Source organism: Mauremys reevesii, linkage group 15 (genome assembly GCF_016161935.1).
Source record: "Mauremys reevesii isolate NIE-2019 linkage group 15, ASM1616193v1, whole genome shotgun sequence".
In the NCBI taxonomy this organism is placed as follows: Eukaryota; Metazoa; Chordata; order Testudines; family Geoemydidae; genus Mauremys; species Mauremys reevesii.
This window is the reverse complement of record NC_052637.1, coordinates 11108851-11132661: the sequence shown is the minus strand read 5'-3', so window position 1 is coordinate 11132661 and position 23811 is coordinate 11108851. Positions and strand designations below refer to the sequence as shown.

The following is a 23811-nucleotide window of genomic DNA, read 5'->3' as shown; positions in this document are numbered from 1 at the left end:
CAGAATATTTTTTTCAGGTCTACATTTTCTTCTTTTCTTCTTTAACATTGGTTAAATAAACATTAATTCTCTCTCTCCCTTTTTGTTTGTGGCTATCTAGTCTGCCATTACTAATCCTTATTAACTGCTAAGTGAGGACCTGATCCTGCCCAGTGTTAATTTTACAAACCGGAATATTTCTGTTCAGTCTGAGCCTTCTCTCGCTGAAGTCAAAGATAAAATTTCCACTGACTTCAGGGACGGGACCCTTTGATTTCAGTGGGGTTTGGACAGCTAACGCCTTGAGCCTTCTTTGACACTTGCAGCTCGGCTCGGCAGGATTTGGTTTCAATCGCTGGACATCGGTAAATGTCGCTGTCAGCTGAGACACTGAAACCAACAATAGAAATGATTGGTCACAGGCAGCATTAGAGCAGCCTCCTCAGCGCTGTGCTCTGGCAGGGATGGGAGTCACCAGACCATTGGCCAGGCAGGGACCCTCCGCACCAAGCTGTCACTGGGGTGAGTGAGTGGGGCAATGACAGCCGAGATGCACAGAGCTCCCTGCACGGCCGTGGGGCCGGTGACACCCATCCCTGGTGTCAGATGCAAGGCACGGGGCTGAAGTCCTGGTGGAACAGAGCAGAGACCGCCCCCTCCCAGGCTGGGCTGCGAGAAGGAAGAGTCCGTGGCCGTCAGGGAGGCCACCCCAGGGCTGGATGGCTTCTGCCCATTGAGGCAGCCAGTCGGGGAGGGCTCCCCAGCAGCCGGGGACTTGTTGTTCTCCTCCTCCTCCCAGCCCTGGCAATGGAGCTCTGCTCCACAGGGCCAGGGCAGCCACCTTCCCTGCTCCTTGCACCTCGGTGGTGCAGGGAGCCACCAGTATCCTATTGCTCAATGCTGGGAGCCCCTGCAGCCCGGCTTTAAGCGCTGCCCAAACCCTGACCCTACCCCCACCCCCTGCTGAATTTCCTGCAACCGTAAAAATTAAAATAGTTTTAAATGAGGGAGGGGTGTTAATAAAAATCAACATTAGTCATGAAAACTGGGAGGTGGGGGGAGGGGGGGAAATGGATTCTGCCAAGCGAATTTATTGCCAATGTCTCCTCTCCTAGCACTGAGCACAGCAGGAAATATCAGCTCTGCTCTACCCAGAACATCTCCCTAACCCTCTCCATGCCCCAGCGAGGTCTGTGCCAGAAAGAAAAGTAAAATCCTGTGCATGGAGGAAAGCTTAAAGCGGAATAAAGGATGTTCCAGTGTTTGAGGAGCTCGTCTTGGACTTGGGCGATGTTAGTTCAATTCCCTCCCTAGTCATAAACTCCTCATGTGACTTTCAGGCCAAATTATCGAAGCTCTCTAGGTACAAAAAATGCTTATTGGTGCTTGAGTAGTAAGTGCGGCACCTAACACCCATCAATTACAAATCCCACTTGGGTGTGTGTGTGTCTTTGGGTGCTGAAACACCTCTATACATCTGTCCTTCTGAGTGTCAGGTCCCCGTCTTTAAAGCAGGGATAATAGCACCTCACAGGGCAATGGGAGGATAGAGACATTAAAGACAGTAAGGTGCCAGATACCACAGTGATGGGGGCCAGATAAGGAGCTATGATAGCAGGAACCTGACAGATCTTTCCTTTTTCCGAAATATATTATTATGCTTTGGGTTGGGAGTTTGAGAGAGATCATTGCCCATTTCCCCTTGGATTCCCGTGGAATCTGTTATCTAGCACAATTATATTGCTTCAAAAACCTTGAGCTTCAAGAAGCAGGGAGGAAAAGGCTGATTTACCTTTAAGGTGGGTCAGTCACAAGCCAGAATCTCTGTTGTCACCTCCTCACTCACCATTTCAGAGACCAGGATCCAGGTTATTCGGTCCATCTTCGCTTCCCACCGCATCCACGTACTTTCATTTACCCAGTAAATAGAATGTCATACCCTAGAAAAGCTACTGGGGCTCCGTTGCCATGTCTAATAACTTGCCCTGTGCATCATACCCTCCGCCAAATGGGGAACATCTTCTCCGATTCGTTATATAGCCTTCTGCGGGAAGGTGCAGTCTCCTGAGGCACCTCTGCTGTGGGGAATGTAACAAGCAAGGAAAAGTTGATATTTGGTTTACTTTTAGAAAACATCAGTAGAGTCAAACTTCTAATCTCAAAGGGAAAGTCCTGGAGAGAGAAGAAACTTCTAATCCTAAAACAAATCTCTCTTTTTATTGGGTGAATGCTATGGTGAATGTAAAAAAATAATGCATTAATTCTAGATTTTACATCTGAGATATTCAGAGCTGCCTGAGTGATTTAGACTCTGAGTTCCCATCTAATTCCCTGAGGCCACTTTGGAAATCTCAGCATAGTTAGCTGAGCTTGCACTTTCTCTAAACAAACCTCCTGTTGCCCTCAAAAGCACGAAACACAGGTACCCAGTCCCCATCCAATAAGCTTACTCAATCAGTTCAGGTAACACTTTAAAAATCATCTCAGTGATTTAGCAGTCTAAATCCCATTTTCAAAAGTTTCTTAGTTTCTAAGGCTTAGCAGGCTAGGTCTTTACTGAAGGTCAACACGTCTTAGGCTCCTAAATCACTTTTGATGTTCGCTTAAGTGTTTTTGAAAATGTTACTGGATTGTTACTGAGATAAAATGAAGAGACAACAACGTGCTTCACTCATTTAGGCTGGGGTAATGTACACAATAAATATCCTACTCCCATGACATTGCTATGAGAGTTTGGCACCTAACTTCCTTAGGCTTCTTGGAAATGTCCAGACCATGGAAACATGAAGGTCAGAGATCTGAGATTATAAAGTGCAAATAGTTTCTTCCCAAATCCCTGACAAGTTTAGGGGTCATGTGGATCTTCAGCGCCACAACAATTCTACATATTAGATAATCTTGTACCAGAAATAGAGGCCTCTAATTGGTCTGTTAGAGAATTTGATAAGCAGAAGAACAGCACATATTCCATTCCATAAAAGACAGTGTTATCCATTCACACTAGTCAACTCATGGTCTGATTTGGGTACAGTCAATACAATCATTGCACTTGTGTGTATTGCAATACATTCTACAACTAGACTCCCAAACTGTCATTTTTTAGCATGAAACTTGACATACTGTCACTTCTTGCCCTGAAGGAAATGATTGTTCGGGCCTTAACGGAAGAATACAAATATTCACTTATTTCTGAACGCAAAACAAACTAGAAAATTGTTATTCCCAGTCCTCTTCTTGGATAGACCTGGGTCTTCACACACCCTTGCATACATTTTTATTTCCAAGTTTATTGACTCTTAATCACTCTACTTATTACATAGTCCTGCCATGAGTGCAGATGACTTGATTAGATGACCTATTGAGGTCCTTTCCAGTCCTATACTTCTATGATTTGATGACTGAAAAGGACAGTTAACTTGAACTATTGGAGTAGCTAGATGCAGGGCAACAGAGATGAAAATGGTGAGCAGAGCGGTCAGGGTGGGCATTGTGGGATACCTCTGGAGGCCAGTTTCAGCGATGTAACTAACATACTGACACTGTGTCGCTGTAACTACATCACTTCTCCTTGAAGTGGTTTATTTTCTCGGCAAAGCAGAAGAGTTGTGTCAGTGGGAAAGGCATTGCAGTGTGCACACCACCACTGTTTTGTTGGCAAAAAGCTGCCTTTTGTCTATGAAACTGTGTAGTGTAGACAAGGCCTTACTCTTGCCCAGTGGCTCTCAACCTTTCTAGACTACTGTACCACTTTCATGGACAAGTCTGATTTGTCTTGCGCACCCCAAGTTTCACCTCACTCAAAAACTACTTGTGTACAAAATCAGACATAAAAATACAAATGTGTCATGGCACTCTAGTACTGAGAAATTGCTTCCTTTCTCATTTGGTCTGTATGAAATTTTAGTTTGTACTGACTTTGCTAGTGCTTTTTATGTAGCCTGCTGTAAAACTAGGCAAATATCTAAATGAGTTGATTTACCCCCCTGAAGACCTCTCTGTGCCCCCAGAGATACACATACCCTGGTTGAGAGCCACTGCTCTAGCCCCCTTCTGCCTTTTATTGAAAATTGGCTGATTCCCCTCAGGAATTCCATCTCTAATCAGGGATGGCTTGGCCCCAGGCTCTCCAGCCCAAGGGCATGTGGCCCTGTCAGAGGCAGGGATATGCTGGTACAGTTTATGTGTAGCCAAGCCTTGACACATGTATTCCTCACACTGGTTATGATGGGGGTAGATAACGGGAAGTATGACAACAAAGACGACAGAAAGAGAAGAGTTAGTTTAGTTCTTTTATTGCATGATGCTTTTAGTAACAGAGACACAATTATTAGAGTCACCTAAAAATGATAAAACATGAGAAGGAACTTGTGGAAAACATCCCCTGAGTGTGGAATGAATTCTCAGAAGAGTGGTTTGGCTATAAATGTATAGGCTGGGTTTTCCCATAAGAGGTCATGTTAAACACCCAAATCCTATGGACAGTGAATGGGAGTTGGGCACCTGAAGGACCAAAATCCATTTGCTGTGGATGTAAAATCTTAACTACAGTTTCTGCTAAGAACTTTTCATATAGGCCCGGATGAAGACTAGCTAAGAAAGAACAGTACGTAGCTAAGAGAAAGCTGGGGTAAATAGATAACCTTGTGTGTTTCAAGTCAGTGAGCAGAGTCAGCATAACTCCAAATGTAACTGGGCATCCTTATTGCAAGTTATAGACATATGAAGCACTGAGAAAGGCCTCACGGTTACTTCCTAATGCAGGGTGGAGATAGTGGTACAATACCCCTCAGATTCCAGACAGAGTTCAGGGAGAGACCTAATATAATTAACATAAGTTATGACACCCTCCCCTCACAGATGGATGCCAATCCTAGCCCACAGAAATGCAAGGGTAAATGTATAAACAATTGTTATTGTTAAATACTAATTACTGCTTTTTTGCTTTAAATTTCCAGGAATGTACCTGTTGGTCAACCAGGAGAGCTGCTACCTCATTCCCCTGGACCCCAAAATTAGGATTTAACCTATACACTTTAATAGACATAGTTTGGGGGTAATTATCTGTGTGTCTGCAATATGTTAATTTGGGCCATGGATGGAGCCATTATGTAATCTTTTAGACCATTGACTTATCATGTTTATCTTGTCTTGCTGATAGAACCTATCCCTATAACCTGTCAAGGCTTGGGAAAACCCAGCCCTAGTCGCTTCTGTCCTTCCAATGAGCACCCTATATAATCTATTGTAATTAATTGTTGTGCAGTGTCTCTGAGCCTGATAAGCTCCACCAGCGCTGTGTGTAATAAACTCCTGTGCTTGACTCTACATGGTGTGGATTACCATTCCTTCAGCACCCAACACCCTTAGGTGCCATTGCCAATTACAACTGGACACAGTGGCACAGTGCATTGGATTAGGGCTCTGGGTAACTGATTTCTATGCATTTCCCCACCACTAGCCCACTGAGTGAGTCTGGGCAGGTAATGTCACCTCTTTCTGCCTTCGTTTCCCAGCTATAACGTGAGGATAAGGATGTGGAACTAGGGCTAGAGTCACAAAGCTTCCACTTTAGGCACCTGAATCCCAGAATCCAGCCCCCTGGGATTCACAAAACCCTACTCAGCTGCCAGGAAACCCTGTAGGCACCTAAATTTTTACTTTAAAAGTGCCATAAGTCCCAATGTTTCTGCCTCTCAACATGACCTCTGCAGCCTCACACAAGGCATCCGCACGCCATAGCCCCAGAGCGATGCAGAAATCTGGGGAAGGTAGATGTTCTCTTGTCTGTCTCGTGTGCCGGGCACCTAAATACCTTTAGAAATCTGGCCTTAAGTTACTTTTGAAAATGGGCAAATAAGAGTCCTGAGCCAGTGTCCTGTGTTCTGTGGCACAGGTTGGAGGGTTTCCTTTTGCTTTTCTGTCCCTTTGGAAAGAAGCCTGGGGATGAAATAAACAATAAGAAAAAGAAGTTAATTGTACAATTTCCTGTCATTAGAGTTCCATGGTGATGTTGCTATCTTGCATTTTTATAATGTAGGTCTTGTGTGTGTCTGGGTGTATCTCACCGGATAAGGGATGGATGCTCAGCATTCCAACTCCGTCCATTTATCCTGAACACAATCTCCCTGCATTGTCTGAACTTTGATCAGCCACCAGTTCAAGTCTCCCACCAGCCCAGTAGTAAGCACCAGTGGCATCTGATATCAGTCCTAAAAAGAACAGGGTCACAGGCTTTTAAAAGGTCTATGCACCTCCATTTGTCCCAGGGCTGTGACTCTGCAAAAGCATGACAAGAAATCAATGGCAGTGAATGGAAACGTGACCTTCTACTTTAGTAGACTTTGATACTGACCCCAAATCACTCCATGTTAAATCTATTTCATTTTAACCTAAGGAAACAGATCAGCTAGCACTGTTCAAACCTGCATTTCCTGCAAGCTTTCCTCAGGGCCTCCTTAACCTCTTTGTTTCTCAGGCTGTAGATGATGGGATTGACCAGGGGAGTCAGGACAGTGTAGAAGAGAGAGAGAACTTTCTTGAAGTTTCTCAGTGTGTTGGCTGTTGGGAACATATAGACAATCAGTAGAGTTCCATAAAATATGGTCACCACAATGAGGTGGGAGGAGCAGGTAGAAAAAGCCTTTTGCCTCCCAGTGGTGGAAGGGATTCTCAGGATGGTTGCAATGATGCAGATGTAGGACATCAAGGTAAGTAGGAATGGGACCAGTAAGAAAATCAAGCTGAGTGTGAAAGTCAACATTTCCATCAGCTGAGGATCATTGCAGGAGAGATTTACCAGAGGGATAAGATCGCAAAAGAAATGGTCAATATCATTGGAGCCACAGAAAGTTAACTGGGATATCGACAAGGTTATTATGCCACTACATAGGAAGCCACCTGTCCAAGAGCCACCTGCGAGCTGGAGCCAGATCCTGCCACTCATACGGGCTGCATAGTGCATTGGATTGCATATCGCTAAATACCGATCATAAGACATCACCAATAAGAGAAAACATTCTGTACCTCCCAGAGAACCAAAGAAATAATATTGTGTGAGACACCCACTAAATGAAATAGTCCTATCCTCAGTCAGGAGACTGGCCAGCATCCTGGGTAGGATTGTGGAGGTGTAGCAGGTCTCCAAGCAGGACAAGTTCCCCAGGAAGAAGTACATGGGGGTGTGAAGGTGCTGATCAGTCATAACTAAGGTCACAATGAGGATGTTCCCGGACATGGTTGCAATGTAGATCACGAGAAACAGCAGGAACAGAAGGATTTGCAGTTCATGGAGAGTCCCAAATCCCAGGAGGATGAATTCTGTGATGGACGTTTCATTTCCCTGTTCTGGGCTTGCCATGAGGTGTGTCTATGGGTAAGAAATTTACTCTGTGACATAAATGAACAAAATTCACTCAATAAATATCAGCATTGTTTTCATTGTCTTCCTCTGCTGGTTACTGAAAAAATAGCTGAGTTGAGAATGGAAGACAGCGGAGGGGAAATGCCATCTCTCTTGATCCCTGGGACAGATTTCATATCTGAGCAAACTGCAGGTTAAACCAAATGTTAATCTCTCTGGAAACCTATGTAGTACCTTGACTTATGGCACCAAGCACTCAGATACAATGGTCTTGTGGCTCAGCCACAACAGCACGGAAACACAGATAGAGGAGACACATTAGGTAGATAAGAGTCCTGTGGCACCTTATAGACTAACAGAAGTTTTGGAGCATGAGCTTTCGTGGGTGAATACCCACTTCTTCGGATGCAAGCAGTGGAAATTTCCAGGGGCAGGTGTATATATAAGCAAGCAAGAAGCAAGCTAGAGATAACGAGGTTAGATCAATCAGGGAGGATGAGGCCCTGTTCCAGCAGTTGAGGTGTGAAAACCAAGGGAGGAGAAACTCGTTTTGTAGTTGGCAAGCCATTCACAGTCTTTGTTTAATCCTGAGCTGATGGTGTCAAATTTGCAGATGAACTGAAGCTCAGCAGTTTCTCTTTGAAGTCTGGTCCTGAAGTTTTTTTGCTCCAGGTTGGCCACCTTAAGATCTGCTATTGTGTGGCCAGGGAGGTTGAAGTGTTCTCCTACAGGTTTTTGTATATTGCCATTCCTAATATCTGATCTGTGTCCATTTATCCTTTTCTGTAGAAACTGTTCAGTTTGGCCGATGTACATAGCAGAGGGGCATTGCTGGCATATGATGGCGTATATTACATTGGTGGACGTGCAGGTGAATGAACCAGTGATGGTGTGGCAGATCTGGTTAGGTCCTGTGATGGTGTCGCTGGTGTAGATATGTGGACAGAGTTGGCATCGAGGTTTGTTGCATGGATTGGTTCCTGAGTTAGAGTTACTATGGTGCGGTGTGCAGTTACTGGTGAGAATATGCTTCAGGTTGGCAGGTTGTCTGTGGGCGAGGACTGGAGATATATCTTGTCCACCAGCACTCCCAGCTATCTCCGTGACACCACTGATTTCCTGAGGAAACTACAATGCATTGGTGACCTTCCAGAAAACACCATCATAGCCACCATGGATGTAGAGGCTCTCTACACAAACATCCCACACACAGATGGAATACAAGCTTCAGGAACAGTATCCCTGATGATGCCACAGCACAACTAGTTGCTGAGCTCTGTGCCTTTATCCTCACATACAACTATTTCAAATTTGATGACAATATATCTCCAGATCAGGGGCACCGCTATGGGCACCTGCATGGCCCCACAATATGCCAACATTTTTATGACATTGATGACATCTTCATCATCTGGACCCATGGGATGGAGACTCTGGAAAAATTCCACCATGATTTCAACAGCTTCCACCCCACCATCAACCTCAGCCTGGACCAATCTACACGGGAGGTCCACTTCCTTGACACCACGGTGCAAATATGCGATGGCCACATTAACACCACCTTATACCGAAAACCTACCGATTGCTATGCCTACCTTCATGCCTCCAGCTTCCATCCCGGGCACACCACACGATTCATTGTCTACAGCCAAGCACTGAGGTACAACCGCATCTGCTCTAACCCCTCAGACAGAAACCAACACCTACAAAATCTCCACCAAGCATTCTCAAAACTACAATACCCGCATGAGGAAATAAGGAAACAGATCAACAGAGCCAGACGTACCCAGAAGCTGCCTACTGCAAGACAAACCCAAGAAAGAAACCAATAGGACTCCACTGGCCATCACATACAGTCCCCAGCTAAAACCCCTCCAACGCATCATCAGGGATCTACAACCCATCCTGGACAATGATCCCACACATTCACAGGCCTTGGGTGGCAGACCAGTCCTCGCCCACAGACAACCTGCCAACCTGAAGCATATTCTCACCAGTAACTGCACACCGCACCATAGTAACTCTAACTCAGGAACCAATCCATGCAACAAACCTCGATGCCAACTCTGCCCACATATCTACACCAGCGACACCATCACAGGACCTAACCAGATCTGCCACACCATCACTGGTTCATTCACCTGCACGTCCACCAATGTAATATATGCCATCATATGCCAGCAATGCCCCTCTGCTATGTACATTGGCCAAACTGAACAGTCTCTACGGAAAAGGATAAATGGACACAAATAAGATATTAGGAATGGCAATATACAAAAACCTGTAGGAGAACACTTCAACCTCCCTGGCCACACAATAGCAGATCTTAAGGTGGCCAACCTGGAGCAAAAAAACTTCAGGACCAGACTTCAAAGAGAAACTGCTGAGCTTCAGTTCATCTGCAAATTTGACACCATCATCTCAGGATTAAACAAAGACTGTGAATGGCTAGCCAACTACAAAACCAGTTTCTCCTCCCTTGGTTTTCACACCTCAACTGCTAGAAGAGGGCCTCATCCTCCCTGATTGAACTAACCTCGTTATCTCCAGCATGCTTCTTGCTTGCATATGTATACCTGCCCCTGGAAATTTCCACTACATGCATCCGACGAAGTGGGTATTCAGCCATGAAAGCTCATGCTCCAAAACTTCTGTTAGTCTATAAGGTGCCACAGGACTCTTTGCTGCTTTTACAGATCCAGACTAACACAGCTACCCTTCTGATATTAGGCAGATATTGGTTCAAATAGTCACTGCCTGGTGTCTAAAAGCAGAACAAAATATGCTGAAGTTCCACTGCTGAAATGGGTCAGGATTTTATATTTTAGGAGAAGCCACAACAAAGAAACAAACCAAGCAAATAGGGCTGGGAATTGCAATGGATGGGCAGCCAACTGCAAGTGAATTGCAGGGGAAACTTCAGCCTAACTCTATTAGTGCCCTTTGAATTTTTTATGCAGAAACACCTGTCCTTACCTATGACAATAGCTCATAATCCTGCAGCAGGACACTCCACACACAGATACCCAGCCAGGTGACCATCTTATGCAAAAAGGAATGAAATTTGAAAAACCTTACAATTAGGCCCCAGTGTCGGAAATGTTATTACTGGTCATACAGCTACCCAATCTCCTTTTAAAGCTAGAATCCATCAATTTTGTTAAAAATTTATCCTCTCTTGCATAAAGATTTCTATTGGAAATATGTAAGAAATGTTACATTTTCATGTTAATAGAGTGGTGAGGAACCTAAATTTTCATTTCATGGGCAATTCCATGATGTCAAATGTTGACTTTTTGACTTTAAAAAAATATATGTATTGTGAATTTTATTTCTAGGTTATTTTTATTTTAGATTACTTATGGGTTTTTTATTATTTACTGTATTTTATATGTACATTTTTAAATTATTTAAATTTTATTTTATTTCATTTATAAAACAATATATAACAACTTTTTTTCCACTAACAAAATTTTATAGAATTAAATTGGTTTCCATGTAACATTTTGATCTTGATGAATTGGTATTTTCTGATGGAAAAATATTCGAACAGAATTTTTTATCAGCTCTACATTTTATTCTTTTTTTCCTTTATTGGATTAAAAATATTAATTCTCTCTCTCTTTTTGTGGCTGTCGTATCTGCCATTTTTTCAAATTTGCCAAATTGGAGGCAATTTTTAATTCAGAAGGTGGAGAAACCTACTAGGGGAAGAGGCTGTTGCAGATTTGATTTTGATAAATAGGGAGGAACTGGCTGAGAATTTGAAAGTGGAAGGCAGCTTGGGTGAAACTGATTATGAAATTATAGAGGTCATGACTCGGCAGGATTTGGTTTTAATGGCTAGATGTTGGTAAACATAGCTATCAGCTGAGACACTGAAACCAACAACAGAAAATATTGGTCACAGACGGCGTTAGCCCAGCCTTACCCCGCGCCGTGCACCGGCAGGGATGTGTGTCAGTGGTCCCACAGCCATGCAGGGATCCCTCTCCCCCCAGCTCTCACACAATGTTGACAGCCATCCCTACAGGTGCAAGGGGTGGGGCAGGCTGTGGTCCTGGAGGGAAAGAACCTAGAGCCACACCCTGGTCAGCGAGGATGAGGATTCGCCCCTCGCGATGGGAGAGGCCACTCCGCTGCTAGATGGCTTCTACCCATAGACGGAGCCATTCAACTATGGGGTAGTCTCTGCTATGGCCTGTGGCTCATCATTCTCCTCCTCCTCGCAGCCTCGGCCACAGATCTCTGCTCTGCTGGGTCATAGCAGTCGCCTTCCCTGCACCTTGCACCATGGTGTCTTGGACCCCTTGGCCATCTAGGGAGCCACCTGTCCCTCCGTTGTCACTGCTGGGAGTCCCCCACAACCCCATTGCCCTAACCCTGACCCCAACCCTACCCCCCACTGAATTTCCCGCAAGTATAAAACCTAAAATAGTTTAAAATCACAGAAACTTAAAAATACAAAACAATATTAGTCGAAATTGCACAAATAAAATTGAATTCTGCCAAGCCTGTATATAGCCAGTGTCTGCTCTCTTAGCACACTGTCTGAGCACAGCAGCAAATATCAGCTCTGTTGTACCCACATCATCTCAATAACCCTCTCAATGCCCCAGTGAGGTCTGTGCCAGAAAGAAAAGTAAAATCTTGTGTGTAGCCCAGAGGAAAGCTTAAAGTGGAATGAAGGATGCTCCAGTGTTTGAAGAGTTCACCTTGGACTTGTCAGATGTTACGTCAATTCCCTCCTTTGTCAAACTCCTTCTGTGACTGTCAGGCCCCATTTCCAAAGGCTGGTAGGTATCTAAAAATGTGGATTGATGCCTGAGTAGGTGCGGTACCTAACACCCACTAGGACTGTCTCTGTATCTTTAGGTGCTGAAACACCTCTATAAATCTGTCCCTCTGTGTGTCAGGTCCTCATCTGGAAAGCAGGGATAATAGCATCTCACAGGGGTGGTGGGAGGATAGATACATTCAGTACAGTAAGGTGCACAAATACCCTGGTGATGGGGGGGAGGGCAGATAAGTAGCTAGGATAGCAGTGATCTGACAGGTCTTTTCTTTGTCCAAATTCTGCCATTTTGTTTTGGGTTGGCACTTTAGGAGAGATCATTGCCCAGATCCCCTTGGATTCCCAAACCTTGAGCTGAAAGGAGAAGGAAGGAAAAAGTTGAGTTACCTCTAAGGCAGGTCTATCAGCAGCTGGAGTATCTGTTGTCACTTCCTCACGTAGCATATCAGGGACCAGGATCCAGGTTATTCAGTCCATCTTCTCTCCCCACTGCATCCGCGTACTTCCATGTTCCCTGTAAATAGAACGTCATTTCCCAGAATAGCTACCAAGGCACTATTGTCATGTCTGGTAACGTGCCCTGTGCCTCATACCCTCCACCAAGTGGGGAAAGTCTTTTGTGGTCCATTATATATCCTTCTGTTGGAAGGCACAGTCTCCCAAGGCACATCTGTTCAGGGGAATGTAACAAGCAAGGAAAAGTTTGTCTAAAAATAAACCAAATATTATGTCAGTAGCGTAAAACGTCTAATCTCAAAGGGAAAGTCCTGGAGAGGGAAGAAACGTCTAATGCTAAATCAAATCCCTTTCTTTATTGGGTGAATGATACGTTGACTGTCAAGAAATAATGCATTAACCTTAGAAATAAAATTTACATCTCAGATTTTTAGAGCCGCTTAACTGATTTAGACAACGAGTTCCCATCCATTTCCCTTAGAAAGTTTTTTAAATCTCAGCAGAGCATTAGCTGATCTTTCATTTTCTCCAACCAAACTTCCTGTTGTCCTTCAAAGAAAGCACACATGTACCCAGTCTCCATCCAATAAGCTCAGTCAATCTGTTCAGGTAACATTTAAAAAGTGTCTAAGTGATTTAGGAGCCTATATCCCATTTCCAAAAGTGTCTTAGTTATGAAGGCTTAGCAGCCTAAATCTCACTGAAAGGCAATGGGATTTAGGCTCTTATGTCACTTCTGAAGATTGCTTACGTTTTTTTGAAAATGTTTCCCTTATTTCAATGCCTCCTGGTCAGTCATTTCTGAAACGAGGAAGTTCTGGCTGCTGCTCAAATAAAATGCAGATGCAATAAGGTGTTTTACACATTTAGATTGGGATTTTCAAAAGTTGGTAATGTACACAATAAACACCCAACTCCCCCGGAATTGCTATGAGAGTTTGGCACCTAACTCCCTTAGGCTTCTTGGAAAAGCCCAGACCATGGAAGCATGGAGGTCAGAGACCCGAGATTATAAAGTGAAAATAGTTTGTTCCCAAATCCCTGACAAATTTCAGGGTTATGTGGCTTTTTGGTGCCACAGGAATTGTACAAATTAGATAATCTTGTATCAGAACTGTAGGCCTCTAACTGGTCTGTTGGAATGTTTGATAAGCAACCGAACAGTACAGATTCCATCCTGGAGGACAGTGTTATACGTTGACACTAGCCAATTCATGGTCAATATAATCATTTCAGTTATGTGTATTGCAATATATTATGCAACTTGACTCCAGAACTGTGCTTCTTGTCCTGAAGGAAAGGTTTGTTCCAGCCTTTACAGAAGAATACAAATATTCACTTATTTCTGAATGCAAAGCAAACTATCAGATTGTTATTCCCAGTCCTCTCCTAGCATAATTTGCTCCCTAACCATGTCATAAGGTCTCAGTCCAATTTATAACCAGTGTGAATAATTGTGTGTCACCAAAGTTTTGTTGTTCATAATGCCCAAATGTGGAATATTTGTGGCTCACATCATTGTATTTTGGAAAAAGAGGCTTCTTGTTTTGTTTTTTAATTAATCTCTGGCAAAACTATTGCTGACAGGGATGGAATCCCATTGCCTAACTCTTTGAAGGATACGTATCTAAACAGAAAATTGGCTATAACAGAACGATAGACCAGAATCTTCACAAACCGTGGCTTACATTTTTAATTCCAAGATTATTGTCTCTTAATGACTTAAACAATATTTTTAACTGAAGTCACTGATTTAACAATTACTGACTATTTGCCATTCCATATGAACAGCTGCCATCTAGAGGTCATTAGAAAGGATGCATAAAAAATTTGTCACATTAACCTTGACTTTCGCTAATGCCCATTTTCCAGTATAGCCACCCCTTTCCCAGCCTTCACCCTCTGCTATCTCTAGTATCCATGATAGAGCAAAGCTGCCCCTTTCCCATACCTCATGCTCTGCTGCCCCCAATGCCCCTTGGCCCAGGGTACATTCTGCTTGTGCAGCCGACGCGGAAGCTGGTTACCACTGTTTTCTACCTTCTATTTTTAGTGAGCTAGCTAGAGTACAGTTACTGTGGCTACATCTACAGGAGTTGCTATTCACCCCCCCCCCCCGGCTGCAGTGTAGATGCCCCCCAAGTGTCTAAACTGTGAATTATTCACTCTGGCCTCTCTTTCCATCAGTCAGCCAGTTTTAACTTGGTAGATTAGAATAGATTATCAGCATTCCATTGTAATGCAGAAACAAACTGGATAGAGGTAATGTAAGGTGCGTTCATAACTGGTTGGAAAACCTTTCCCAGAGAATAATCATCGGTGTGTACTCAAGCTGGGAGAGCATATTGAGTGGAGCGCCACAGAGATAGGTCCTTGGGTGGATTCCATTCAATATCTTCATCAATGATTTAGATACTGGCATAGAGAGTAGACTTATAAAGTTTGCGGACGATACCAAGCTGGAGGGGGTTGCAAGTGCTTTAGAGGATAGGATTAAAATTCAAATTGGAGAAATGGTCTGAAGTAAATAGGATTAAATTCAATAAGAGCAAATGCAAAGAACTCCACTGAGGAAGGAATAATCAATTGTACACAAACAAAAAGGTAATTGACTGCCTAGATAGGAGTACTGCAGAAAGGGATCTAGGAGTTATAATGGATCAGAAGTTAAATATGAGTCACCAGTGTAACACCATCGAAAAAAACCCAAACATCATTCTGGAATGTATCAGCAGGATAGTTGTAAGCACTACGTGAGAAGAAATTATTCTACTCTTCTCCACAGTGATAAGGCCTCAACTGGAGTATTGTGTCCAGTTCTGGGTGTCCCATTTCAGGAAAGATGTGGAAAAATTGGAGAAAGTCCATAGGAGAGAAACAAAAAGGATGAAAGGTCTAGGAAACATGACCTATGAGGGAAGATTGAAAAACTGGGTTTATTTAGTCTGGAGAAGAGACAACTAAGGGGGGACATGATAACAGTTTTCAAATACATAAAAGGTTGTTACAAGGAGGAGGAGGAAAATTTGTCCTCCTTAATCTCTGAGGATAGGACAAGCAGCAATGGATTTAAATTGCAGCAAGGGAGGTTAAGTTTGGACATTAGGAAAAACTTACTAACTATCAGAGTGGTTAAACACTGGAATAAATTGCATAGGAAGGTTGTGGAATCTCCCTCATTGAAGGTTTTTAAGAACAGATTAGACAAACACCTGTCAGGAATTGTCTAGTAATTATGCAGTCTTACCTTGAGTGCAGAGGATTGTATTTCATGATCTATTGAGGTCCCTTCCAGTCCTACTCTATGATTCCATGAATGCAAAAGACAGTTTTCCTGGATTACCATAGTTTCAAAGCCATGCGTATACTTATGTATTTTCACAGGGACTCACTTACACAAGTTCTCCACCCTAATTTTGCATCATAGAATCATAGAACTGGAAGGGAGCTCGAGAGGTCATCTAGTCCAGTCCCCTGCACTCAAGGCAGGACTAAGTATTATCTCGACCATCCCTGACAGGTGTTTGTCCAATCTGCTCTTAAATATCTCCAATGATGTTGATTCTGTTGTATCCTTGGGGCAGCCGGTGTAGGAAGCAATCACTTGAGGCCAGAGAGCAGACAGCTAACCAAAACCTCCATTTTATTTACAGAGACAGAGAGCTCACTCAGCCGGTTGAAACCGGCTGAGCTATCCCTTAATAGTCTAACTCAGTTGCCATAGTAACAAAACCCATGACAACCAAATACACAACATATTCCTCCCCCCCCCTAATAAGAACATCCCCTAAATAAAACACACACTAAACTAGAGAAGGAGGGTAGACTGCCTCCATTCCCGGCTAAACCCTGGGGATTATTTTGCCCCATAACCGTGGGTTCGCCCTAACTAAAGATCCAGCCGATGAGGAGGCCTTCTGTCTCTAGGTGGATTACGGCGAACTTCTGGTGTTGTTGGTGTTGTTGCACCCGAAAGTACTAGGGGCTCAGGGTCCGCAGCACGAATAGGTGAGGAGGTGGTATCAGCTCGTGCTGGGCAAAGGGGTATCTCAGCTGCCGGCAGTAATGGAGGAGAACAGTCAGGAACAGGTGACTCATGATTCGGTGTCTCACCAGGAGGGGTGAAGTCAGACCCCTCAACTGCAGATGGGTCCTGAAGACTGGCATGACCTGGCAACAGCTGATCTACATGTCGCCGCCAGGTAAGATTCTCTGCAGTCTGGACTGTATAGGAAACAGGTCCTGTTTGAGTGATGACTGTGGCCGGGACCCATTTAGCTCTGGAAGTATAATTCCGAGCCAAAACTGGCTGCCCTGGGCTAAAGGTTCAGTCTTTTGCTCTGGGTGCCCGTCTGATGACTTGATATTGCTGCTGATGTTGCACAGTTTGTCTGGGTTCAGAAGGTTTCAGCAGATCAAAGCAAGTGCGCAGCTGTCGTCCCATCATTAGAAAGGCTGGGGAAGCCTGGGTCGTAGCATGAGGTGTGTTTCTATAGGAAAGTAAGAAGGTATCCAGACGCTTTTGAATGGAGTGTTGTCCCTTTGCTGATTCAAAGCGTTTTTCATTGTCTGCACAAATCTTTCAGCTAATCCGTTGGTGGACGGGTGATATGGTGCTGATGTGATGTGGTGTATCCCATTTGCCTTCATAAAATTTTGAAACTCCTGAGAGATGAACTGCGGTCCGTTGTCGCTCACAAGTTGTTCTGGCAGACCAAAACGACTAAAGAGTCCTCGTAGTTTTTGGATAGTACTCTCTGCAGTAGTGGACTGCATTATAGAGACTTCTGGCCATTTAGAATGGGCATCTACTGCCACCAAGAACATGCTTCCTTCAAGGGGGCCAGCAAAGTCAACATGAATACGTTGCCACGGGTTTTCAGGCCAGTCCCATGGGTGTAGGGGTGCCCACTGGGGTGCATTTCTTACACCCTGACATGACATACAAGCTTTTGCCTTCTCTTCAATAGCACTGTCCAATCTAGGCCACCAAAAATAGCTTCGTGCAATTTCCTTCATGCGCAGTATTCCACAGTGACCGGAATGTAGCTGTTCTAACATCTGTGATCTCAGGGGTGGTGGAATAATGACACGCCTCCCCCACAACAAACAACCAGATTGGACCGATAACTCCGTCCGCCTGGACATGTAGGGAACAAGGTCGGGTGAGACCGGAGAGGTTTGTCGAGATTTTCCATGCATCACCAGGTCCATAACTTGGGATAATACTGGGTCAACGCGGGTTGCCTTCTTTATCTGAGCAGCAGTGATGGGTGTATTCTCTACCTGTTCAAAGTAGAAGATTTCCTTTTGGGCACTATCTTGATGTTTGACCGGTAAAGGCAACCTTGAGAGGCCATCTGCATTGCCGTGCAGAGTGGATTTCCGATATTTGATTTCATATGTGTGTGCAGAAAGTATCAATGCCCAACATTGCATACGACTAGCAGCTAATGGGGGAATGCCTGTGTAGGGTCCAAAAATTGATGTCAGAGGTCGATGGTCTGTAAGAAGAGTAAACTTTCGCCCAAACAGGTACTGATGAAACTTCCTAATTCCAAAAACAATTCCTAATGCCTCACGTTCGTTTTGGGCGTAGTTAGTTTCTGCTTTGCTTAGAGTGCGTGAAGCAAAAGCAATAGGTCTTTCTTCTCCCGAAGGCATAATGTGTGACACGACCGCTCCCACTCGATAAGGGGAAGCATCGCAGGCCAATTGCAGGGGTAAGGATGGATCAAAGTGCGTTAGAACTTCAGAATTTAACAATGCATCCTTAGCTTTGTTAAATGCAACAACACAGGCTTCAGTCCACTTCCAGGCCTTGTTCTGCCCAAGGAGCTCATGAAGTGGTTTTAGCAGTGTGGCTAACTGTGAGATGAACTTTCCATAATAGTTCAGTAGTCCTAGAAATGAGCGTAGCTGGCTTACATTTCGAGGTTGGGGAGCCTCCACAATAGCTTTAACTTTTGCAGGGGCCTTATGAAGACCTGCAGAATCGATGATGTGTCCCAAATATTCAACAGAGGGCTTGAAGAATTCACACTTGTCTTTGCGAACTCGAAGGCCATACTCTTCCAGTCTTTGTAGGGTAGCCTCTAAATTCTTTAAGTGATCCTCTTCATTTCTTCCAGTGACCAGGATATCATCCAGATAGCACTGAACTCCTGACAAGCCACACAAGATCTGGTCCATAGCCCTCTGGAACAGGGCGGGAGCCGATGTGATTCCGAAGGGTAGGCGACAGTATCGATAAAGCCCCTTATGAGTCACAATAGTCAACAGCTCTTGGGACTTTTCATCGACGTGCATCTGTAAATATGCTTGACTCAGATCAATCTTACTGAACTTTTGTCCCCCAGCCAAGCCTGCGAAGAGGTCATCGATGCGGGGAAGCGGGTATTGCTCTGCACACAACACTGGGTTGACAGTGACTTTAAAATCACCGCAAATCCGGAGAGAGCCATCTTTCTTCACTATTGGAACGATAGGAGTGGCCCATGAGCTATGGGTAACTGGTATTAGGACTCCATTGCTGACCAGGCGCTCCAGGTCTGCTTCAACTTTTGGCCTGATGGCATATGGCACAGTTCGGGCTTTCAGATATTTTGGTGGACTGCCAGGTTTAATGTTCAATGTCACAGTGATTCCCTTCATACTTCCCAAATCATCTCCAAAAACAGCAGCATGTTTCCTTAGTATAGGGGTTAGACTGGTTTCTTCTTTAGTCATCCGGTGCACTTCTGCCCAGTTCAGCTGAATCTTCCCAAGCCAAGACCTACCCATTAAGGCTGGGTAGTCACCTCTCACCACAAACAGTGGCAATTTAGCCGCCTGTCCATTGAGCTCCACCTTAACATCAATAGTGCCCAACATGGGCACAGCTTCACCTGTATACGTCTTCAGAACAGTTTTTGTTGCCTTAAGCGGAAGATGCTGTAGCTTTTCCTTATACACAGTCTCCAGAACCAGCGAGATAGCTGCACCGGTGTCTAGTTCCATGCGTATAGGTTTGCCCTCCAATAAGGGGGTTACCCAGTATTCATGTGAGCCCGCTGCCAAAGACAAAACATGCAGTGGCACTTCCTCTTGTGAGGAGGTGTCACCTTGATCATCCTGGGTCTGCTCTAGGGTATGCAAGGTTCCTCTTTTTGTCGGCCAGACCACAGGCCTCTTTTTCTTTTGTTTACAGGCATACTCAATGTGTCCCTTTTTGCCACAGTGTCGACACACCAGGTCCTTACACCAGCATTCTGATGCCTGGTGACCCAGCTTACCACAGAGGTAACATTCTTGACTCTGCACCGTTTTGTGGGTCAGTTCTTGTGACACTTTTTGCACCCTAGGGGATGCACTGATGTATTGTGCCTCCCTTGTAGCCAGTTCCATGGAGACAGCAATATCAACAGCCTTCTGTAATGTAAGCTGAGCCTCTGTCAGTAGGCGCTTCCGTATAGCTTCACTGCAGAGGCCACACACTAACCTGTCACGCAGGGCATCATTTAACATCTCTTTAAATTCACAGTGTTCTGCTAGCTTTTTTAAAATGGCTACAAATTGTACAACTGTTTCATCTTCCTTTTGGTCTCTTTTGTGGAACCTATATCTTTCAGCAATTACCAGTGGTTTTGGGGAGAAATGAGACCCCAGGATTTCCACAATGTCACTGTAAGATTTAGTCTCAGGCTTAACAGGGTGTAGTAAGCTGCGAAGAGTAGGTTTTAGCCCCTACAACAGTTAAGAATATTGGCACCTTCTTCGCTTCTGTAATGTCATTTGCAATACTAAAAAGCTCAAAACGCTCAGTATACACATGCCACTGCTCTGTATTCTCATCAAAAGGCTCCAGGGGCCTGGTCAGAGTAGCCATGATTTTTAGTTTCACTTTCACTGTCAGTGCAGCAAGCAGCTTTTTTTCTTTGTTTGGTCTTTACCTTGACTTCTACTTCCTTCTGTTACTGGAGCAGCACCAGGATCCCACCCTCGTCGCCAGTGTTGTATCCTTGGGGCAGCCGGTGTAGGAAGCAATCACTTGAGGCCAGAGAGCAGACAGCTAACCAAAACCTCCATTTTATTTACAGAGACAGAGAGCTCACTCAGCCGGTTGAAACCGGCTGAGCTATCCCTTAATAGTCTAACTCAGTTGCCATAGTAACAAAACCCATGACAACCAAATACACAACAGATTCCACAACCTCCCTAGGCAATTTATTCCAGTGCTTAACCACTCTGACAGTTAGAAAGTTTTCTACTGTCCAACCTAAACCTCCCTTGGTGCAATTTAAGCCTGTTGCTTCTTGTCCTATTTTCAGAGATAAGAAGAACAATTTTTCTCCCTCCTCCTTGTAACAACCTTTTATGTACTTGAAAACTGTTATCATGTCCCCTCTCAGTCTTCTCTTCTCCAGACTAAACAAACTCAATTTCTTCAATCTTTCCTCATGGGTCATGTTTTCTAGACCTTTCATCATTTTTGTTGCTTTTATAGGGACTTTCTCCAATTTGTCCACACCTTTCCTGAAATGTGGCACCCAGAACTGGACACAATACTACAGCTGAGGCCTAATCAGCGAGGAATAGAGCGAAATAATTACTTCTCGGGCCTTGCTTACAACTCTCCTGTTAATACATCCCCGAATGATGTTTGCTTTTTTTGCAACAGAGTTACACTGTTGACTCATATTTAACTTGTGACCCCCAGATCTCTTTCTGCAATACTCTTTCCTAAACAGTCATTTCCCATTTTGTATGTGTGCAACTGATTGTTCCTTCCTAAGTGGAGTACTTTACATTTGTCCTTATTGAATTTCATCCTATTTACTTCAGACCATTTCTCCAGTTTGTCCAGATCATTTTGAATTATAATTCTATCCTCCAAACACTTGCAACCCCTCCCAGCTTGGTATCGTCCACAAACTTTATAAGTCTACTCTCTATGCCATTATCTAAATTAATGGTGAAGATATTGATCAGAACTGGATACAGATCCCACTCATTATGCTCTTTCAGCAAGACTGTGAACTACTTATAACTACTCTCCAGGAACAGTTTTCCAACAACCTTATTGCAGCTCCATCTAGGTTGTATTTCCCTAGTTTGTTTAAGGAGAAGGTCATGCAAGACAGTATCAAAGCCTTTTAAAAGTCAAGATATACCACATCTACGACTTTCCCCAATCCATAAGGCTTGTTACTCTGTCAGCAAATGCTATCAGGTTGATTTATTCTTGACAAATCCATGATTGTTACTTATCTCCTCATTATCTTCTAGGTGCTTACAAATTGATTGCTTAATTATTTGCTCCATTATGTTTTAGGGTACTGAAGTTAAGCTGACTGGTCTGTAATTCCCCCATTGTCCTTATTTCCCTTTTTATAGATGGGCACTATATGGGAATCCTGTGTTCTGTGGCACAGGTTAGAGGGTTTCCTTTTGCTTTTCTGTTCTTTTTGAAAGAAGCCTGGGGATGAAAGACACTATAAGAATCAAAAGTTAATTATACAATTTCCTAACATTAGCATTTCATGATGATGTTTTAACTCTATATTTTTATAATGTAGTAATCATGTATTTTTTTTTGTGTGAGTGTGTTTGTGTAAGTCTCTCACCCTACAAGGAACAGATGCTCAGCTTTCCAAGTTAGGCCATTATCCCTGCACCCTCTCACTGAGCATAATCTCTCCTCGTTGTCTGAACTTAGAGGAGCCACAAGTTCTAAACTCCCATCAGCCCAGTAGTACTCACCTGTGACATCTTACATAGACCTATGAAAACCCATGACCCCATTCTTTTTAGGACCTATTTCTCTCCACTTTCTCCTATGGCGGTGACTCTGTAAGAGCATGACAGGAAGCCCAGTAAACCTAATGGAAATATGACCTTAGACTATAGCAGGCTTTGATTCAGGCCCTAAACCAGCCTATGGTATGTCTATTTTCTTTTAACCTAAGGAAACTGATTGGTTAGCATTGTCCAAACATGGATTTCCTGCTAGCTTTTCTCAGGGCCTCCTTGACCTCTTTGTTTCTCAGGCTGTAGATGAGGGGATTGACCAGGGGAGTCAAGACAGTGTAGAAGAAAGAGAGAACTTTCTTGAAGTCTCTCAGTGTGCTGGTTGTTGGGAACATATAGGCAATCAGTAGAGTTCCATAATACATGGTCACCACAATGAGGTGGGAGGAGTATGTGGAAAAGGTCTTTTGCCTCCCAGTGGTGGAAGGGATTCTCAGGATGGTCCCAATGATGCAGATGTAGGACATCAAGGTAAGTAGGAATGGGACCAGTAAGAAAATCAAGCTGAGTGTGAAAGCCAACATTTCCATCAGCTGAGGATCATTACAGGAGAGATTTATCAGGGGGATAGGATCACAAAAGAAATGGTCAATACCATTGGGACCACAGAAAGCTAATTGGGATATCGGCAATGTTATTATGCCACTACATAGGAAGCCACCTATCCAAGAGCCACCTATAAACTGGAGGCAAGACCTGCCACTCATATGGGCAGCATAGTGCATTGGATTGCATATAGCTAAATACCGATCATATGACATCACCGATAAGAGAAGGCATTCTGTGGCAACCAGGGAAGCAAAGAAATAATATTGTGTGAGACACCCACTAAATGAAATTGTTCTGTCCCCACTCAGGAGACCGGCAAGCATGCTGGCAGGATGGTTGAAGTGTAGCAGGTCTCCAGGCAGGACAAGCTCCGAAGGAAGAAGTACATGGGGGTGTGAAGGTGACAATCAACCACAACAAGCACCACAATGAGGATGTTCCCAGACATGGTTGCAATGTAGATCACGAGAAAAAGCAGGAAAAGAAGGATTTGCAGTTCAGGGAGAGTGCTGAATCCAAGGAGGATGAATTCTGTGATGGATGTTTGATTTCTCTGTTCTGGGTTCATTGTAGGTTGTGTCTATGGGAAAGAAATTCACCCTGGGATATAAAAGAAGAATAATCACTCAATAAAACGTCATAATTGTTTTCATTGTCCCCCCAGCTGGCTATTGGAACAATAGCTCAGTAGAGAGTGGAGGCTAGGGGATGGGAAATGGGGAAAATGCCACCTCATTTGACACCTGGGATATATTTCATATCTGATCAGACTGCAGGTTAAACAAAACGTTAATCTCTCTGGAAACCTGTGTAGTAACTTGACAAATCACACCAAGCACTGAAGTACTGTGGTGATGGGGCTCATGTACAGAAACACAGATAG

General features: G+C 44.0%; 1 protein-coding gene and 1 pseudogene across 1 annotated transcript; both read right to left on the bottom strand.

Moving 5' to 3' along the window:
- Positions 1–6385: 6385 nt before the first annotated feature.
- LOC120383654 (olfactory receptor 11A1-like) lies at positions 6386–7336 on the bottom strand. The gene has a single exon (XM_039501822.1). It carries the CDS (start codon positions 7334–7336, stop codon positions 6386–6388), a length of 951 nt encoding a protein of 316 aa, XP_039357756.1.
- A 15213-nt stretch (positions 7337–22549) lies between these two features.
- Positions 22550–23496, bottom strand: LOC120383653 (annotated as a pseudogene).
- Positions 23497–23811: the final 315 nt, after the last annotated feature.